Source organism: Nothobranchius furzeri, chromosome 3, assembly GCF_043380555.1.
Source record: "Nothobranchius furzeri strain GRZ-AD chromosome 3, NfurGRZ-RIMD1, whole genome shotgun sequence".
Taxonomy (NCBI): Eukaryota; Metazoa; Chordata; class Actinopteri; order Cyprinodontiformes; family Nothobranchiidae; genus Nothobranchius; species Nothobranchius furzeri.
The window spans coordinates 90,769,010-90,789,392 of record NC_091743.1 but is presented as its reverse complement, the minus strand read 5'-3'; the positions used below and the strand labels follow the sequence as shown (position 1 = coordinate 90,789,392).

Sequence of the window (20,383 nt, the reverse complement as noted above, 5' to 3'; positions counted from 1 at the left end):
ACACTAAAACCTGCATGTTATCTTTTGATCCTTGATTTATTACGCTAAACTACACCGGCCTTCGTCAGGAACCTTCCGCCAGATCAAAACGCCATTTAACATGGAATTAATGACCATTAAACCCACCATGGACCCAATGCATAACATTAACACAGAAGATGGTTAAAATCCTAAGGTCAGGAGTTGGACGCTTGAGAATTTCCATCCCACTCGCACTTGAATCCACTTCACGTACATCATTTCCTCCTGTGGAACATTAAATACAGAAAAAAAACCCTATCAGCACCACCTTGAGAATGTAATAATAATAATAATAATAATAATAATAATAATAATAATAATAATACATTTTATTTAAAAGCGCCTTTCAGGACACCCAAGGTCACTTTACACAAAACACGTAATAAAATACAATAAAATAATAATAAAACCCAAAGAAGAAAAAACAAAGAGAGAAACAGTTCAATAAAATCAGAGGTTGTAGGCAGATTTAAACATGTGTGTTTTGAGTTTTGTTTTGAAAAGAGTAAAACTGTCGATGTTCCTGATGTCTGGAGGAAGTGAGTTCCAGAGACGGGGAGCAGAACGGCTGAAAGCTCTGCTCCCCATGGTAGCGAGACGGGCAGAAGGAACCGCAAGATGGATGGAAGAAGAAGATCTGAGTGAACGGGATGGGGTGTGAATACTTAAAAGGTCTGAGATATATGGAGGAGAGAGGTTGTGGATTGCTTTGAAGGTATGGAGGAGAATTTTGAAGATGGACCTGAATTTAACTGGGAGCCAGTGAAGCTGCCGGAGAACCGGGGTGATGTGGTGAAAGGAAGGGGTTCTGGTGATAATACGGGCTGCTGAATTCTGGACCAGTTGCAGTTTATGAAGGAGTTTGTTGGGGAGACCATAAAGAAGTGAATTGCAATAGTCGATACGGGAGGTGACGAGGCTGTGGACGAGAATGGCGGCAGTGTGAGGGGTCAGTGAGGGGCGGAGACGGTTTCGTGCGCCGGTCGTAGCGGGTGCACCCACGATCAGAGCTCTGCGTCCTCTCCGCTCAACAGAATCCCGCTACGCCGAGAGTCCATAAACATTGTAATACAGGTAGAAACTGGATTTTCCCTGAAAGATATCTAGCCCCCCGTAACTCGATCCCTGCTCCTGGATCAAAACCCAGACATTTTATTCCATGAAGGAAACTCCCCCTCCCCGGGACGCCCCGGACAAAGAGTGAAAAGTGGACCTGTCCGGGGGAAAGACGACACACGGTCACCCTACTCTCTGATCCCAACACGGGACAAAAAAAAACAGTAAGAAATCAAGTTCAAACTGAAACTGAAGAATTTTAAATGTAAACATCCAGGAAAATGAAGAGTTTTTAATTTACCAAAGCTGTGTAACAGAGATTTATGACACCTTTTATTATCATAAACTTTCTGTGTGAGAAATGTTTCACAGCCAGAAGAGTCTAATTGTAATTTTACACAAATGTCTGGAGGATTGTTCAGCTCTACGGAGTTTGATTAATGCTGTAAGCAAGCTTCCATGGACTGTTGTAATAATACATAATTGCATGCATGTTAAATGCCAATAATCTAAACTTTCATTAAAACACAAACTGATGGTTATTGGAGCAGATTCAGATTTTGAAAAACAGAATAAAGCATTCGTATGAAAGCAGACGGAACGTGCACTTTCATCCGTGCGCTGTTCTGAGGATCATGCTGGATTTCTTTGTTATTAAAGCCCCTGCTGAGCCGGAGCGCCATGAAGACTAGCGACACCTTTAATAGCGTCTGACAAGAAAATCAAAGACCAGGATGGACTGCTGCACTAAATGGCAGGTCTGTATGGTCACAGGCAGGTGGGCTTCAGTAAGGCAGGAACTGTGGCTCCATCGTCTCCCTGTGCGTGACACAGAATAGCTGCTAGAAAATGCTTCACTTGTGATGAAACACAAGAAAAAAGGTAAGCCATGCTTCCATCTGCCACTCAAGCTACAGCAAAGCCCTTTCCCAAAGTGTGGGGCTGTTGGTGCAGGACGCGATGCAAAGATCGCCACACAGGAAAGCTCAGCTCAGCGAAACGGCATGTTTTTAGCAACAAGTTAAAATGGCCTCGTGTTTTGGTTTGAAGCTAAAGTGACACCTTTCAGCTTGAATAAATACTCACAGCACGCGCTACTAGAGCCAGATCCTTTTTCCCTTAGAGTATTCTCAAGAGGAAAAGTATTTCTACTGACACAAGAGGAAGTACTGCATCCACCCACTGATCTGAGCATGCTCACAAGCGGCACACACTCAGAACGTGTGAGGCCGCATGTCCCAGATGGATCCCAGTCAATTTAATTATCCAATAAATGAATTCAGACACTTCATAGCAAACACTTGGAGGGAAGGCACAGGTGTAGTTTCTGCGCCATTCAGATATTCTGGGATGCTTCCAGAAAAAACGTGGTTTCACGTCTTCCTAGTGAGCGTACGCCACAGTTCTGATGGGCCCACATCCGAACCAGAATGCTGTTTTCACCATTTGTATGTCGTTCTTTATTAAATCATTACACTATACGGAGTTCTGTGGTTGTAAATGTCATCACTCCTGGTGCACCGTATGCACCTGAGGACAGGTGTTTCTGACGTGTTACTCGGTTTTTAAACAGCTGTGAACTGTGGGAGCTGTGTTCTGTTTGAATAAAGCAGCAAAGTACATTTGGATTTAGATCGTGTCAAAATAAAAGCATCCTAATCCCACGGTGCTTTAGTTCGGTACGGCAGGGTCTCAGCTAGTTAACAACATTGGTGTGTTTGCTAGCGTTGGTGGCTTGCACGAGCACTGTAAAGCTGCACAGCCCCAGCAGGAGCTGCTCTTGTGTGTTTATGTCAGTCTGGGTTAAAGCAAGGTGGTGCAGCAGATAGGTGGAGACACCGGTGTGTCTGACCTCTGGCCTTGGGGCACTTAGTCCAGAATGAGGGCGAGAAGCAGAGATCTGCTGATTTGGTGAGGGTAGAGGAACCATTAACCCTGCAGCTTTGTGATGGATCCTAGTGTCTGAGCCTCGGTGATTGCTCCTGCATCAGGTGCAGCACACAGTCATCAGAACAGCCACACAGTCTGCTGCTTTTATCTAGTCCGATCTGAAATGTGCTCTACATTCATTTAGCTTATTAAAATGTTGGTTATGATGAAATGTTCAGAGCTGCAGTTGAGAAAAATGCAGAAGGATGTTTGTTTTACTGATTCAGACTTTTTTAGTGTTAGAATGGGGAATGCAGAGCTCTTGGTTTAATGTGAGGTTCAGAACGGGAACGTGTGTAATTTCACATCCTGCTTGCCACAAACAGCAGTAATAATCTAAATAAGAGAACGCTGTCGTTTTTCATTACAACACATTTGGTTTAGGACCATTAGGTAGCCGGGCCTGCCAGACTCCTCCTCTGTTTAAGTCTGCACACAGAGAGAGAGTCTGGTGACTCACAGGCAGAGAGGCACGAGGGGCGGGACTAGCCAGCTCACAAAGAACCAATCAGAAAAAGATGGAAATGCCGACTGTACCACGCGATGCTGTAGTTTGTTAGCTGCAGTAAAAAAAGGCATCTGGCAACGGCGCAAACATTTTTTAGAAGAAATACTTTTAGCGCTTCCATTTGTTGTTTTAAAGACGTGTCCAAGTTATTTAGACCAGAGGAAAGACCCGCAGCAAACTCCGCTTCAGTCACCGTGTTTATGACGAACTGGGCATTGTGGTGTGTGACGTACGCTACTCAGCACTGATTGGCTCGGTTAGAATTCTCAGGGGGCGGGGTTATTTGAATCGGAGAGTTCCCAGACCCTTTCTCTGTGCAGAATCAAACAGAGGAGGAGTCTGGCAGGCCCGGCTAGCAATTGGGACCGTTGTAGATAAAATAATAATAAAAAACACATCTAACTGTAAATATAAACTTCCAGGCAAAAACAAACTCGCAGACCCTCAACTACATAGTTATAATCTAAATATATAACTTTGTATTTCAATTTTTCAAACAAAAATCTTTGAGTAAAGTATCGGTGCGCGATCGGTATCGCTGAAACTAATTTTACTTGATATCGGACCGGAAAGGCCATCAGTGGTATCACTCGTCACTACCATGGAGGTAGGTAGATGGCATCCAAATGGAAACATAGATCAGGACTCAGCACAAGAATGAAAAATTCAAAACCAGAGGAGTGATGTAGTGAGAAAAAACTTCAGTTTGAGCTAAAAAACTACCAGTAGAATGAATAAAATCAAGATTTTGTGTCTGTTTGAACTGATAAAACACTAGGCTTGTTTATTGAAAATGTACAGTTAACATTGTACGTACATATTCATATAGAACATTTACAACAAACGCCATTGTTTCGGGCTAAATCCCAGTGTGGTAGCAAACGTAGAGAGCATGCCGGTAGTGCACTGTAAACACTCGTGTGATCATTAGATTATAGAGTCACAACAAAAGGCCACAGACATCGTACCTAGTTAATCCTCATCCTCATCATCCACATTACAACACCGAGCTAGCTGTTAAAACATTAGCACTCTAGCAGCTATTCGCGGTGAGAACACGTGAAAACGGTATCAAAGGGTGTACCTGCTGTTTTTGTGGCTGCGTTTCTCAGCTGTTCAATAAAACGCCATAAGAAACCTTTAGTAAACCTTTACCTGTGTTCCGTTTCTGCTCATCTTGCAGCCGGAGAATATGATCCACTATTCCATCTTTATTCAGTAAGTCCTTTGTGGCGCACTACCTTCGGGACACACAATGAAAACAATAAAACGTGGTTTTTGTCCCAATTGCACGGAATTTGGGCGTCTTTACACCCTGTCAACAAAGTAAGTAAAGCCTGGGGCTTGATGGAGGCAGAAGCCAGGGGCGTGTCCAGGGAGTGGCCTGGGGTGGCACATGCCATCCTTGGAATCTGATTGGCCACCCCAGGTGCCGCCACCACACTAATTTACCTTTAAATAGGCTTTTCATTTCCACAAAAGGCTTGGGGGTAAAACAAAAAAAGCATAACCATTGGTGCCACCCATGCACAAAGTTGTGTCTCACCTGGGCCACCCCATTTTAAAAGATCTGGACACGCCACTGGCAGAAGCGCTGCGTGGCGGCCGTGATTTTGATAAGTCAAATGGTCACACAGCACGCGCCGCATCGTGCCGTTGAACGCTTCTTGGAAAGTTGCGTGATAGTCACAACATCACGCGGGACTAGAGAACAGGAAGTGGGAAGTGACTCTATTGTTTATGCGTGATCAGACTTGCTGTCGTGTTTTGTGAAACTAATTAATTAAAGATGGGTAAGTACGCTATTTATTAAAATATTTTAAGATCAATAGCACTTTAACCCTCTGGAGGCAGGCAGGTTAAAACCTACCTACCTGGTTACTCCACGTACGTACTTCATGAGCATTTTGTAACTCAGAAGTTCCCCTGAAGGACTTAGTTGTTCGTCCTTTTATCAAAACTTCTTTTGAGCCTGAGAGCGTTAAAGTTATCAAAACTGCGGTTAAGTTTGTGCTGTGAAGCCGGCCGCTGGGCATAATAGTCCAGGAATAGGGATTAAAGATAACAGGTAATGGAATACAGGCCGATGCCAGAGAACTTACGGTAGTCATATTTCCATAAATTTGATAGAATAATTTCACTTTAGGCCCAAAACAAATCTATGGCTGCTTGTATGACGGATGCCTTCTCATATCAGGGTCAGTACTGAAGCCTGATGTTAACATTTCTTCAGGTGCTTCTGCTGAGTGAAGCCTCTCAACCCGAGACTCATCCAAGGCACAAGAGTGTCCAGGTTCTCATGGCTTAGCTCAGGAGCAGCACAGCATCAGCTGAGCTCATGGAGGAGATGCAACCAGAAAAAGGGGATGTGTTTATCTTCTGTCTGCTGAGAAAGGCTGTTCATTTGACCGGTGCCTACTGCGTTGGAAACCTAAATGATATTTTGTAATGGGGAGGGCCACAAAATACCCCCGGATATTTTTCTAAGGGGAGTACCAACTCTTGTTTATTTCCACTCTACGCCCTGTGGAGCTCTCACAGACTCAACACGAGGAGCGGGAGACGGGTGCCTGTCTTACCGTAAACTTCCGCTTCACTGCTGTAGCAGGACTGTCGCCCCCTAGCTGCAGGTCTCTCTGACACCACCTGGTCATCTGCTCCAGTCAGGTGAAACACCCATTTAGTTTTGAGTCATCTCCATCAACGACTCAGTTACATCTTAGACGCACGTTTTAATTTTAATTTGATGGGTTTACATAAAGCGTTCCTGTTTTTGAATCATTGTGTATAGAATGAAAGTGTATAGAAGCATCAGAGGACTTCACTTTTCCAAAGTTACTGCTAAGTGGATACATCATCGTTCGACATTTGTATTTATTCTAGGATTATCCAGGTAAAGCTAGCAGGTACCCTGGGCCCCGCCCACAGTACTCTCATGTAACGCTCGGCTAACCCGGCGGCTACGTGGAACCAGGGTAACACGCATCACCTTCATGCAGAGTTCATGTCTGGTGAGCTGAAAGTGGAAAGGAATTGGTAAAAAAACACTCCTGGTGTCCCGTGAGTTTCCACTGACAACAGTTGGACGGCCTCCTAACTTTGTGGCTTTTTAAAAAAAGAGGTTGTTAGATCTTCACCTGTGGGCCACAGGGAGAGGAGAGGATGAGTGATGTCGCTGTCAGCTCTGTCAGCAGACCGCTTCCTGTTTGTCTCATGCTCACCGCCCACTGAGAACAGCTCACAGTTTACTCCTCCTCAAGTCAAGGTGTCCATTTATCTCAAGGAGAGATGTCAAAGGTGTGACGGATGAGAAGTGGACCTAATATTTCCTTTAACTGATGCCCAGTCAGCCGCTACATGAAGTCAGTGCTTCCATTCTCCCATTTTACTCTGGTCTCAGCTTCACTGTCATCTCCAGACCTGCTGTCATTAGTTTTCTGGATCCAAAAGAAGGAAGATTTTAAAACTCTTCCACGAAGCAAACTCCGAATCTAGCACTTGTGTTATAATCGCTGAATTAAGACGATCACTGAGAAGACAGCTACAGCTCTGATAGGTGGAGGGAAAACATGAAGTTAATTAGAGTTGTCAGTCAAGCTGCTAAAGGATTCAACATGATAGACACCGTGAATCACACAGGTAGTCATTTAGTGGGATAAATCAGAGCTTTAAAACCTCCGGTGTGTAAAAATATTTAACTCTTTTGAGCCGTGCAGGTCGGAGCAGGTACAGTAGCCCACAACAGGGCAGAGTAAAAACAAACACAGCAGCTTCCAACCGTCTGTACGTTTTATTTATTGTTTCTGCAGTCAGCGTCTCTCTCAGGGATTAGAGAGCCTCTGTCCACGTCCTGTGGACATAAACAGCCTGGCCAAATAAAAGTCTCCACCTGGACTTAAAGAGCAAGTAACGTCTAAATTAACTTTTTTTTGCTGATGAACTGTATAAATGAGTGTCTAATAGTGTTTTAAATGTGTGTATTCATTATTTTAGCATTTTGGTGCATTTTCTTTAAAAATTCTGCCTAAATACCACAGTATAGCGCTACCTTCAGCTTAAAACATAGAATTTGAGTCATTTTGAATAAATTTTAGCCAATGGCTAAAGAGAAAGATACTACGTAAACCAGTAGAGTACTACGTAGCAGCTCTGTGTCAAAGTTATAAAAGCATCGAGAGTCTCGGCCACGCCTTGTGGCGAGTTGGGAGTTGGATTTGCAAGCGAGTGTAGGAGGTCAGCCGTAGTTCAGCATTAGCATATAGCATTAGCATATCCTAGTCTTTAGCATAGCTTTTAGTGTTATACATACTTATTTAGTGTTAGCTTGGCTGTTGGATAGTGTAGTTTAGTTAGTGTTTGGCTGTTAGTGTTATTAGGAAAGTAGTTCAGGTTTAGTGCTCCATATCGTGTTAGTATGGTGAGAAGGTGTAGTGTAGTATGGTTGCGGTTGCTCTGTGGGGTTGCACTCCTTTCTGCTGGACTTAGACGTTAGGCGCCAGTGGTTGCGCGCAATCGGTGTCTGGAAAACTTTCAGCTCCCGCCTGGTGCTGTAGTCTGCAACCAGCATTTTACCCGCGATTCTGCACGTCTCCGTTTGAAGAGGGAGGCTGTGCCCACCGTGGCTCTTCCGCAATTTAGATGCAGCCCACCAACTCTGCTCCCCCACCACGGCGGGCTCCAGTCTGAGGTGAGTAAGCTAAATAAAAGTTTTAACATCTTCTAAAGACAATTCCCTACCTAAATGCGAAGTTTGAGAAAAGTGGTTCACTCCATCTAGCTAATATCAGCCTGCGCTGCCTTCGGGCAGATTTGTCAAGTTCACAAAATGTGGAACAGGATGTAAGGTTAGAGTCAGCGGCGAATCGGGACATGTCTCGAATCCCTGGCCGACAAAACGGTCAACATGACTACTACTGTCAGGCTCGGAGAAAATTCGGATTGCTTTTGTGTCAGTCGGTAATTCTGCAACAGTGACTCTAACTAACGCAGCACTAGTTGACAGACACCATTACAGCGTGAAATCCAGCTTGTGACCCGGTTCCGTGAGGAATTCTGTTCAGGAGGTCGCATTTCAGGCTCTCCACATCATGTGTGAGTGACTTTTACGTTATAACAACGATCACACACTAGGAATGTTATAAAGCGCCTATGTAGGACACTTTCTTTTGTATATTATCTGACTTTATAAACAACATCAATGTGCTTCTATTTTTTTTTTCAGGCCAAATCTACCCAAGACATTGGCTGTCAGACTGATTTAGCTGCAAGAATGCACTTGTCCAGGCTGACGTGAAGCCTTACCCGTAGCAAAGGTGAATTATTTTTAATAATCTTCTATGTAAACATTTTATTATCACCTTCTAGTTTTAATTTGTTTTACAGATTACTGTTACACGTGATTTTATGCTCTTTTAAACATTTATAAATGTGCTGCTTCTTTGTTTTTTACATAGCCACGCAGTTTAGAGCTCACAGCCGCAGTGTGTCTGGTGACCCACAGAGACCATGATGGAAATTCATCTTCCAGAAAGTCCCAGAGCAGCGTCCACACCGCTGAAAAGACCAAGATGTGAGGTGTCTGCTGTTGATTCCAGCTTCCACCTCAGTGACAGTGCAAGCTCAGTGAACTGTTCAAGGTAAAAAAAATTAAAACATTTCAGAATTTTTAAGATATTAACAATTAAATAAGTATGTGATTACATCATGACATCATGGAGGCTACTGATCCTGCCCCTGTGACACGTGGTGGTGACATGTGAGATGATTCACCTGATAAATAACTTTTACATTAAATATTTTGTTCTTTGCTATCAAAAGTAAATTAACTAATAACCTGCATTATTGCAGGACACTCATCAAAATATGGACTCTACACCATGAGGCAGGCACACGTTAATAACTCTATAAGAGCACATAAGGTGAGCAACACCACATATTACTGTTATTACTGTACACTGTCCTGGATTTGTTTTCTTTCTGCTTCTCATCATTAGCCTGGCTGATCACCTGATAACTCCTGTCATCTGGTTATGACAGCATGAGGATGTCCTCACACACCTGTAACCTATCAGCTCATCTGGCAGAATAGAGAGAGAAGAGACAACACCACATCTCCTGTTCCTGGAAAGCCTTCAGCCATCCTTTGATGACTGAGAACCTCCATCAGCTCTGTCTCCTGTCTGCCTACAATTATTATAATAAATATTGTGTTTGACAAGTTTTTTTGTGCTGCCAAATATCTCATTTTGATTCCAGTTTTGATATTTTAATGGATATTTATAAATTACATTAATTGAATTATCACATTGCATGTTTAACTAGCTCTATTGAGATGAATTAAACTAGCACCTCACTGTTAAAAGCTCGTTTTAATTTCAAGCATGTTTATGTATTTATGGACATGAACAAAAACAAGAAATATATAAATTGAGATTTATTTAATTAATATAACAAATAAGGGGGAAAGAGTCATTGAAAGGCACATTCTTCTAGAAGCTCCTGATCCTGACGACACCAGCAGGAGACCACCTGCAGACACCAGAGGGTCACCTACAAGAGAGCAGCTGGTATCAGTAAATAAATAATGAAATCAGGGCAGTTTTAGTGGGCTGAACACATTACAGAATAATTTCTCATGGGGTATTTTCATAACTTTCTATGCAGCAGACTGTAACTTAAGCCCAGGGCTACCGGAGAGCTGCTATCCAGCACGTTTCAGTGGTTTTCCTGCTTTAACAGGTTAGATTAGCTGTTAAGCAGCTCAGCTATTTGTTGCTGATTAAAACCAGGTGTGTCCAGGGGGTGGCCTGGGGTAGCACATGCCACCCTTGGAATCTGATTGGCCATCCCACTGAATTTCCTTTAAATATACTTTTCCACAAAAAGCTTGGGGTAAAAAAGAAAAAGCATAACCATTGGTGCACTACTGGGGCCACCCCATTTTAAAAGATCTGGCCACGCCACTGGCAGGTTTCTGGTTTCTAAACCGAGCTACACTGCTAAGGCACTTGTGGCAGAAGCCGGCTTGTGGGCTGCTGCTTCTCAACTCACCACAACCATTTGCACAGGCACCGCAGCCCCTCCTGCTGTCCCCGTCGCTACCAACCCAGCCGTCGCTGTGGGTGACACAGGCCTGAACAGTAGCGCACCGTCCCAACCCGCCGCTCTTGTTTTCCCCAAGCGCCATTTTGGGAAGAACATGCGCTCATTTTGCCCTGCCTGGTGTCGTGGGAGACCATGGCTGGAATATTCAGTAAAGCTGGATGCGTGCTTTTGTTTCCCATGTCGTAAGTTTGGGGGTAACAATGATAGGGATTTGGTTTTCACAAAACAAGGATTTAATAATTGGAAAACAGCACTGGAAAAGGACAAGGGATTCACAAAGCATGCATCAAGTCAATGCCACATAAAAAATGAAAAAGCTGGTCTGAAATGTCCCAAAGAGTGGCCACAGGGGAAACGATAGGTAGTTTAATAAGTCCCACACATATCGAGAAAAACAGATACTACGTAAAAACTATTGGAGAAGTAGTTCAGTTCCTAGCAGTAAATGAACTAGTGTGGAAAGCTTCAGTGGTGATGATTTCTCTGCAGGACTGTTCTTAACAATGGTCGACTACACACTGGCCAAAGACTCCAGATTTAATGAAATAAACAAACACATCCCAGAAAATGCTAAATACACATCTCACAACATACAAAACAAATTATTGCAACACTGGCAAACAAAAGATCAAAGATATGACAAAGAATATTATGCTGGGAGTTGCATTAAAAGTGATGGAACTAGGGACAGATGTGGAGAATCAGTCAGTCATGGTTAGATTAGTCTGTAACGGCATTCCAGAGGAACACCTGATCGGTCTGCTTGACCTCAGTCAGTTAGATGCTGAATTCATTACCACCCAAACCCTTGAGCATCTCTCTGACTCAGGCTATAGTGCAGCTGAAATGATCAGTCAGTGCTATGATGGAGCTTCTGTCATGAGTGGGTCAGGGGTGGGATTCAGGCCTTACTGCAGAAGAAGGTAGGGAAGGATGTTCCCTACATCCACCGCTACAACCACCAGCTGCACTTGGCAGTGGTCCATGCAATGCAGGCAGAGCCATGTGCAAAAACCTCTTTTGATCTTTCAGGATCTCTACACTCATTTTTCCACCGTCATCATGTTTCACAGAACTACGACGTTCCTCCCTGAAACGACTGTTGGAGATCAGGTGGACAAGCCACCATGATGTGACCAAGTGCCGTGTGGAGAATCAGGATGCTATTATGAGTATCCTGTCAGAGGTTACAGAGGACAGAGCTGCTGCTGTTGATATCTGTACAGAGGCATCAGGACTGCTGATGATGTTCAGGAGGCATTTCTTTGAAATAGGAAAATTCCTCCTAAAAGTTCTGGGTTCCCTGAAGTCTGCAACTTCTATGCTGCAGTCTCACTCTGTTGACCTGTGCTGTGCTTCCGAAGTAGTCAGTGCATCTCTGCAGGCTTTGAAGCAGATGAGAGAGGAGGAAAGAGAGACATTAACCAGCACACCTGCACCAGCTGCTAAAAGACAAAGAAAAACAGGCTCACTGCTAACAGGAAGTGTTGTAATGTCCACTGTGGGCCACGCAGAAGACTCCACATCCCCTAGCCAGGCTCTGAAGAGAGCTCTTCTCAACGTTTTGGACATAGTCGTTGTAGAGATGGAGACAAGATTCTCCAAAAGCAATCTCAATCTCATGAAAGCAGTTAGCTACCTTCAGCCTCAGTCTCCCTCTCTTCTGGATCCTGACATGTTACGTCCTCTGCAGAAAATGACAGGAAGTGACAAACTTTCCAATGAGATTTTTGTTGCAAAAATAATGTTGGAGAAAGAATTCAAAGGGACGATGATGGTAACAGTGAAGAGTTTGTAGACCAAATATCTACACGGGTATAAGAATGCCTTTCCTCAGCTCCATCACACGTATGTGACCTCCCTTGTGACTGGAATATCAGCAGCATCATGCGAGAGCTCTTTCTCTTCTTTGTCTCGTGTCCTTACCCCGTTCTGCCGTACTACGCTACACGAGAGAAAAAGAAATGTAGTCATTCTGGATCACAAGAAGGCCATAACAGGCCTGGATATGGATGGATTTGTTAGGATGTTTGCACAGAAAAGCAGACGGGTGATGCTGTAATGACTGATAAAAACCATAAAGAAATAAAAACAACAATAATTCTAAAAAAATAAAATAAAAATAAATATATATATAAAAAGTAGTGGTGGTCATAGATTAATTTTTTTAATCTAGATTAATCTCACTGTAATCTTGGAATTAATCAAGATTAATCTAGATTAAAATGGCTCATTCAAAATCTGCCAAAGGCATATGTGTGTGCTACCTAGATAATGAATAAGAGCAAGTCTTTGAGAATGGAGGCGTATTTCTTGTTTCAATAATGCATCACAGACTGATCAAGGCAGTTTTACTACGATAACTGATGATGAAAATAAATAATGATCAATAAGTATTTGTGTTTAGTAGCTGTTTATTCAGTTCAACTAATTCTGCACTGTAGGTCAACAGAATAGGTCATGATTAACTATTTACAGTCAGTAGCATTTGGTCAATCAGTCCAGGCTCTATTTCTCCTTCTTCCACCAGTCACTCAAGCAGACCAGCTTGTTCACATTGTCTGGTGACAAACTAGATCTTCTCTTCTGCACAATATGGCCTGCTAAAGAAAAAAGTGTGTGTGTGTGTGTATATATATATATATATATATATATATATATATATATATATATATATATATATATATACACACACACACATACATACATACATGCAGACATACATACATACACACACACACAAACTATCTGGCCTGGGGAGGGGGCTACATTTCTGGGGTGCCCTTCCAATGCCCCCCTTTAGTTTGCATGTAGGATCGCCTCTGGTGAATAGGAGCGAGAGCTGGAAATGATGCCACAGCTCACCTGTATGAGCATGTTGAGGGTCTGACCTCATGAGGAAATTACTATGCAGTGATTTTCTCCAAAATGACTGTGCTTAAATTGCTCTGAAAAGCAAATAATCACATCAGCGCCAAGAAACTTCATTTCCCATGATGCTTTGCACACGGAAGCATTGTGATGACGTCACCGCCTAGTACCAGAAACACGTTCTGCGCATGTGCGGGAAGCCGTGGAGCTTTTCCCGCGAACTAAGACCATAAATCTTCAGCAGAGACAAAGAAACCTTGTTCTTTTGCCCAGGATACCTGGCGGTAAGGACACGCTTGTCAACGCTCCGACTCCCTTGAGCACGCGGAAGCTCTAAGTGCCCAAGTTGAGCCCACGGAACTGCTGGAAACTAAACTGCAAGCCCATCAGATCTGCTCGTTTCTGCTCCCCTCCAGCTGATGTTTGAGGACACAGAACTGTGGAGGAAAGCAACAACTCCATCAAGCACGCTGTAAGTTATAACTCAGCACAGAAAGAAACTTTGCTGTCTCTGTCCAGCCCGTGGAGAAACACTCGTGAACGCCAAACAACGGAGAAAGCATCAAACCGACGGACGACGCCGAAAGCTGCGGAGAAACACGGAGAACCGTCAAATCAAAGAGGGAGGGACGCCTCGCTCTTCTGGTGATCAGCAACTCATCTCTTTCTCTCTCTCCTTCTTCTTCCGTTAACTCTATAGTCCAGAATAAGCAATAAAACCGCGCTATTGCTTAAAAAGTAGCTTCGTGTTTTCCTCTTTCGTCCCAAACACGTCCGTCGGGTCATTTTGAAAGAATAAACTGCTTATTGATCATTGTTTGGTATCTTAAAATGGTTTCTGTCATGGCCAGGCTGAAACTAAAAGATATTAATTTGTGATTAATCTTTTGTGTTGTTTCATGATCTTTTGAAATGTTTTGAGTGATTTAAGGTTAAGTTACTACTGATTCTAAGTGCTTTGGAAGTTAAAGTGCAAGTTGCCACCCACACTTTAGCCAGACAAAGGGGTCAGCCATCTTGTATTCAAGACTCCATTTTGAATCCATACATACGCACACACACACACACACACACACACACACACTACTCCTTTGTGAGAACAAAGGACCCCATTCATACATCCTCCATCACATGCAAACACATCCATCTTCAATCATATCACACGGTTATTATTCATCTATTCCACTGTTTAATCATTTGACAAATTGTTAATTAAATGTTATAAAATTCAGATTTTTGTGTCCAGTAGCTTTGTTGTGTCGAAGAGAAGTCTCTGCTCCGAGGATTCTACGAACTTCAAGAAAGACTGATAAGAGTTTTGGATTCATTTCCCTTTCTAATTGAAGGGTGGTGCCCCGAAGATATCTAAGAATATCTTAATTAATTACTAAATCAGTAAATAGTTCCATATTTACAGAATTTATTGAAGAATCCAAAAGTAAGTTAAAGCTTACGAATTGTTCGCTCCTAATAACCCCAACATTTTATTGGTGCCCCGTGTGAGGCTTGGATACACAGAGATTTCTATCCGGCACAAACAAACAAATAAATCCAAAGAGCTTGAATTAAAAATAATCAGTTGTTCATCCTTGAACCAGCAACAGAGTGGTGCTGATTTCGCTGAGCAGGAAGCTGCATCGAACTCTCACCAGTAACTCAGTGCTTCTTTAAAGGTGCAACGTGTTAATTAATTCTGGTTGACTTTTAGGTTAAAATTCAGTTTTTCCTTAAAGGTGCAACGTGTAATTAATTCTGGCTAACCTTTTAGGTTAAAATTCAGTTCCTCATTAAAGGTGCAGTATGTAAGTGATTCTGACTAACCCTTTTAGGCTAAAATTAACTGCTAATTTAGCGACTTTAACTCACAGTGGCTATTATAACTAACTGAAACCTTCACTCAAAGACTGATAACACCCTGTTTGCTAATATTCTGAAGGAATAACTAGCATATTTAACACCCAAGTGTTGTAAGACGTTGCTACGGCAACGCACCAGCTCTTGCTAAAATACTGAAAGGAATAGTATTTTAAGCGTCAGTCACGGCATTCCGTGCAATCTTAAAACGCTAAAACCTGTGCGCACAAAGGTTAATTTAGTGTTTTTCTGCTACAAAGCTAGCAGTTGCTGCCCAAAAGGTGCAGCTTGAGCTATCTGCAGAAGCTCTACTAGGCTATTTTGGTTCGGTTGTTAAAATGGAGCATCAGAGTAGTGACCTGACCAACTCCCAGCAACCAGGTGGCGCTGCGGCCCACGACTATGAACCTGGCCTACTTTCTGGACAATTATTGTCCAAACTGGTCGCGGTTGCTCGAGAACCCGACTACCCTTCTAGGGATTTCACTGAAGAACAGCGTAGCGTCGAGTTAGAAGCTGTAATTGATCAAATAGAAAACCCGGATGGTACAAAACCAATCCAGGTTCACTTAGCTAAGTTAGCCCTGATCCTCTATCAGAGAGAACTCCAACATGATCGAGAGATCATGAAGCTCCAGAGCATGCTAGCTGAAAGGCAGCAAAATGGAAGGCAGAAGGATGATGAGGAGGAAGACGAAACCAGCACCGATTCTGGGGAAGATGGGGAGGAGACCCCGCCCCCCTCTGCTGATGACAACAGACAGTGGGAAGGGGGGAAACACCAGGACTCTCTGGACGGACGCACGCCGCAGGGGAGAGATGAAGCTCATCTGTTCCAACCTTCGGCCCCGTTCCCTACACACACTATAGGGCATTCAGGACCACCTAGAGGCCGAGAGCAGTTCGCCCTCGAATCCCAGGTGGGACCACCACCCTCATCTTCACGGCCTTCTCAATCAGTGAGAAGTCGACCAGCTGAGCGGCACCTCTATTTAGACCGCTCCTCCAGTCCACGAAGGGTGCAAGGTGCCGGCTGGGGTTATGCACAAGCCCGAGCTGCACCTCAACCATCCACCCATCCTAGCTACTCCGGTATTCGGCATGCCGATAACCAGCTGCATGACCAAGCATCATACGCCAGTCCGTATCCGGACAAAGCGTATTACGCAGAAGCCCCAGTTGAAAGACGCAGGCTGCACTACGCAGACGTGCTCCGGGAGGAGGACCTCCCAAGACACCCACGTGACGTGCCAGCAGCCCGCCACAACATGCCGGACCCCGATTTGGGCCCCAGGAGTCAACATTGGGAGCCCAGAGCACACCAGCGATATCCAGCACCCTCTGAGACAGACCGTGGGTCAGAGTCAGAGGATGACGCGCCGTACCGTGAGTCAGGGCTCCGTGTACGTCAAATTGAATCGCTAGCTAAAGACATAGAACGCTTTGATCCTAACAACAATGAATCCAATGTCGACGATTATCTCAGGGAGATAGAACGTTGTCTGCTTGATCTTCCAGCACCCTCTTCAAGGGAAAAGCTCAAGCTAATTTGGAAAACCACATCTAGAACAGTGCATGGTTTCATGGAAACTCTACCACCTGACATTCGAGATCGGTACTCCTCGCTCTGCCGAGCGTTGAGAGATGAATACGCCACGTATGCAGACTCCGCGTCAGCTACAATGGGGGCCTTCTCCATCAAACACGGGAGAAACGAACCCCCCAGAGAGTATTATCGCCGACTCAAAAGTGCTTATTTCCAAGGTCGAAACGGCCCTGGGCTCGAGGAAGACCCTGCCTTCAGATCCCTGTTCATTCACAACCTGCACGAGTGTGTTCGATCCGAAGTCTCAATGTATTGTCGGATGAAAAAAACTGACAACTCAGGAGATTAGGAGATACGCTCAACAGGCTTGGGAAGCCGGCGGAAAGCCCCAAAAGCCTGACGCACATCACCGCGTCATGCACCTAGCTCCCGACGCCGAGCCGCGTTTGGAGCTTGAAGGCACAGAAGCTCCACCCACTAAGCCAAAATCTGCTAAACCTAGACCTGTTAAACCGCGAGAGCAGTCCCAATCTCCTCAACAGGGGAAGGGGGGTGCTGATTGGCCGCCTAGGTCTGGACAATCAGACAGGAAGTGGCCCAACCAAAACCAACGGCAGGCAGGTCGGAACAGTGGAAGGTTTAAGGAGCGCCGCCCACAGGTAGGTCCCGAACACGAGTCCGCAGGTGAGTACTTGACCAAAGCCGACGTCCAGGAGATGTTTCAGCAGTTTCTAGCTAAACAGAAGGAACAGCTGAGATCTGCAGAAGAAACCCTTGCACCAAAGTCGTCTTCTAAGAAGCCAGACCCAGAGCCAACGTCCGCATGACTAGGCGTGGCTCAACCCCCCAGTGTGGCCAGGACCTACCTGATCAGCTGGGGGAACACTACTGGTAGATCACAGGAGTCTCCTGAAATCTACCCCCCAGAGAAACCAGATACTAAATTTCTGAAGTTCCTTGGTGACTTAACAAACCATGATCATGCTCGCCGTTTGTACTGTAGCACCAGCGTAGGTGGATGCATACAGGTTGATGCCCTGCTGGATACTGGCTCAGAAATCACCCTGATGTGCTCCACATTATTCCATCGCGTGTCTGACACCATGCGGTCGCTCGGGAAACCAGTCCAGGTTGAACCTTGTGACCTGAAAATCACCAGCTACACCCAGACCCGGGAGTGTATCACTCACCGGGCGTGGCTGGACATCACCTTCCAAGACATGACTCTGGTTCACCCGTTTTATGTCTGCCAGCTAGACACTGAACCACTTCTCATTGGTCAGGACCTGCTTGAACGTCTAGCTCCCCTCATCGACTGCCAGAAGGGTCAACTGTGGGCCCAGGTGGAAACACCTAAGCCCTGGAACCCGGATAGCAGCCGACCATCCTCCATTCTTGAAGTCAGCATAAGTGAGCCGCAAAACCCTTGTTCCAAGGTCATGCCCCTCCCTACAGCTCCCACAGACGATGTCCGCCTGCAAAGGCATGAAACTGCTCCTGGAACTCCGTTCCGCACACATTCATCTTTTCTCTGCTCGCTGAAGAACGTCAGCCTGAAGCCATATGCACCACACATAGTTGGTGGTCTTACCATCAACTGCACCCACATCTCAGATGCTCGCCTTGCTCTTTGGTCTGAAAAGTCAGCCATCAGCCAGCAGACGTTTGAACACCTGCGTCAGAAGGACCCCCTTCTGGTCAGTGTGACAAGTAGCCATCGGCTCTTGTCACCTGCTTGGCCGCAGAGGCTCCTGAAAGCGCCAGAGGTCTGCTCTCTGACTATCCAACTTGGAGCAAGACAGCTCACACATACATTCAGCATCATACCACAGCTTGATCCACCTGCACTCATTGGAGCAGATCTGCTGGTTCGACTAGGTGCCCAGCTGGACACTTGCAATCAAGTCCTTTGGGCCCGGGCCACACCTTCCTCTGAGCCTCGCTCAGAAGGCCGTGAACACTTGCTGTCCGGACAGACCATTCCACAGGCCTGCCGTGCAGTGGTTGAGGCCAGCACGGTTCTGCCCCCACTGGTCAAAGGAGTGCCTGTTCGTCTGACTCTGATGAAGCATCAGAAGCTGCCAGGCACACAGGCCTTCTTCCAGCCATCACCACACTTCTTGGAGCTCAACTTAGCCGTCTGTGGCACGCCACTCTTGGAGCTGAACAATCGTTCTGCGTACTTGTTGGTCGAAAATCCGACCCGGAGTCCTATCCACATGCCGGCAGGAAAGCCCTTGGGCATGCTGATAGATAGCTCATTCCATGACTTCGAACTTTCAGTCCCCGTGATCGGACAACTTCCGTTGTTCTTGAACGACAGACAGGGTGGTGTAGACACATTCAGTACTTTCCCTTCACAAATGATTACCATCAAGCGGCATGAAGCCCTTCCTGAGGAACCCATTTGCAGTGCAACCTTAGATACTGACGGCGGTCAGTGTCTAACGGTTTTTGCAATAAATACTCAACCCTCTGAGTCACCGGTTGAAAGCCCGGAACACCAGAGACCCTCCTCCTCTGAACCTTATGACGGCTTCGAGGCCGAAGTCAGCCAGCAGCTTGACAAAGCGGATGCGCTGGAGTCAGAGGAGCAGAGAGCAGCGCTTAGAAGCCTGTTCTATGAGTTTCAGTCCATCTTATCCAGGGACTCCCTGGACTGTGGACTCACAAACCTGCATACGGTTCGCATTCCAACGAACCCGAATGCCCCTCCTACTTTTGTACGTCAGTACAAGATTCCCCTCGCTGCTTATGAGTCGATCCAGGAGATCCTCGATCAGCTGAAGGAGAAAAACATCATCAGAGAGTGTAACTCCACTTACAACTCTCCCATCTGGCCGGTTCTGAAACCGACTGGGAAATGGCGTCTCACCATAGACTATCGTGCACTGAACAAACAAGTACCTCTCTCCAGGTGGCCTATGATCCATTTAGATCAGGAGCTAGCCAGAGTCAGAGATGCTCGTTTCTTCTCTACGGTTGACATAGCCAACGGCTTCTGGACCATGAAGGTTGAGCCGGCGGACCAGTATAAACTGGCTTTCTCCTTTGGAAATCGCCAATATACTTGGAACCGCTGCCCCTTTGGCTACTCTAACTCACCTGCCGAGTTCAACATCTTCCTCCACAAAGCCATGTCAGATGCTGCTTCCAGAGGGAACCTCATATATGTCGATGACATCTTGATGAGGAGTCGAACCTTCGAGGAGCACCTGGCCGAACTCCGTCACGTGCTGCAACAGCTCGCTGACGCCGGAGCTAAATTGGCGATTCTCAAGGGACAGTGGTGTCGAACCAAAGTGGAGTATGTTGGACTGCTGGTTGGCCCTAATGGAGTCGAGCCCCAAGCGGGACGCATTAGAGCCATTCAGGACATCAAAGCCCCAGCTAATCTGACTGAACTCAGGAGCTTCCTCGGAGTCTGCAACTACTCCAGACAGTTCATTGAGGAGTACGCTGAAACAGCGAGGCCCCTCACTGAGCTGCTTCGG

General features: G+C 45.4%; 1 protein-coding gene across 2 annotated transcripts; it reads left to right on the top strand.

Moving 5' to 3' along the window:
- The first annotated feature begins 9,066 nt into the window (after positions 1–9,066).
- Positions 9,067–13,227, top strand: LOC129153774 (uncharacterized). Of its 2 annotated transcripts, none has more exons than XM_070549977.1 (2): positions 9,067–9,150; positions 9,508–13,227. In XM_070549977.1, the coding sequence occupies exon 2, from the start codon at positions 11,787–11,789 to the stop codon at positions 12,414–12,416; it is 630 nt and encodes a 209-aa protein (XP_070406078.1). In that variant the 5' UTR covers positions 9,067–9,150; positions 9,508–11,786; the 3' UTR covers positions 12,417–13,227. The 2 variants fall into 2 exon arrangements, with proteins under 2 accessions (XP_070406078.1, XP_070406077.1); XM_070549976.1 differs by lacking the exon at positions 9,067–9,150 and adding an exon at positions 9,347–9,432.
- The last annotated feature ends 7,156 nt before the right edge of the window (positions 13,228–20,383 follow it).

Bases quoted from the DNA above. Each gene is read 5' to 3' on its own strand.
- LOC129153774 (XM_070549977.1), top strand. From the start codon at position 11,787: ATGAGTATCCTGTCAGAGGTTACAGAGGACAGAGCTGCTGCTGTTGAT.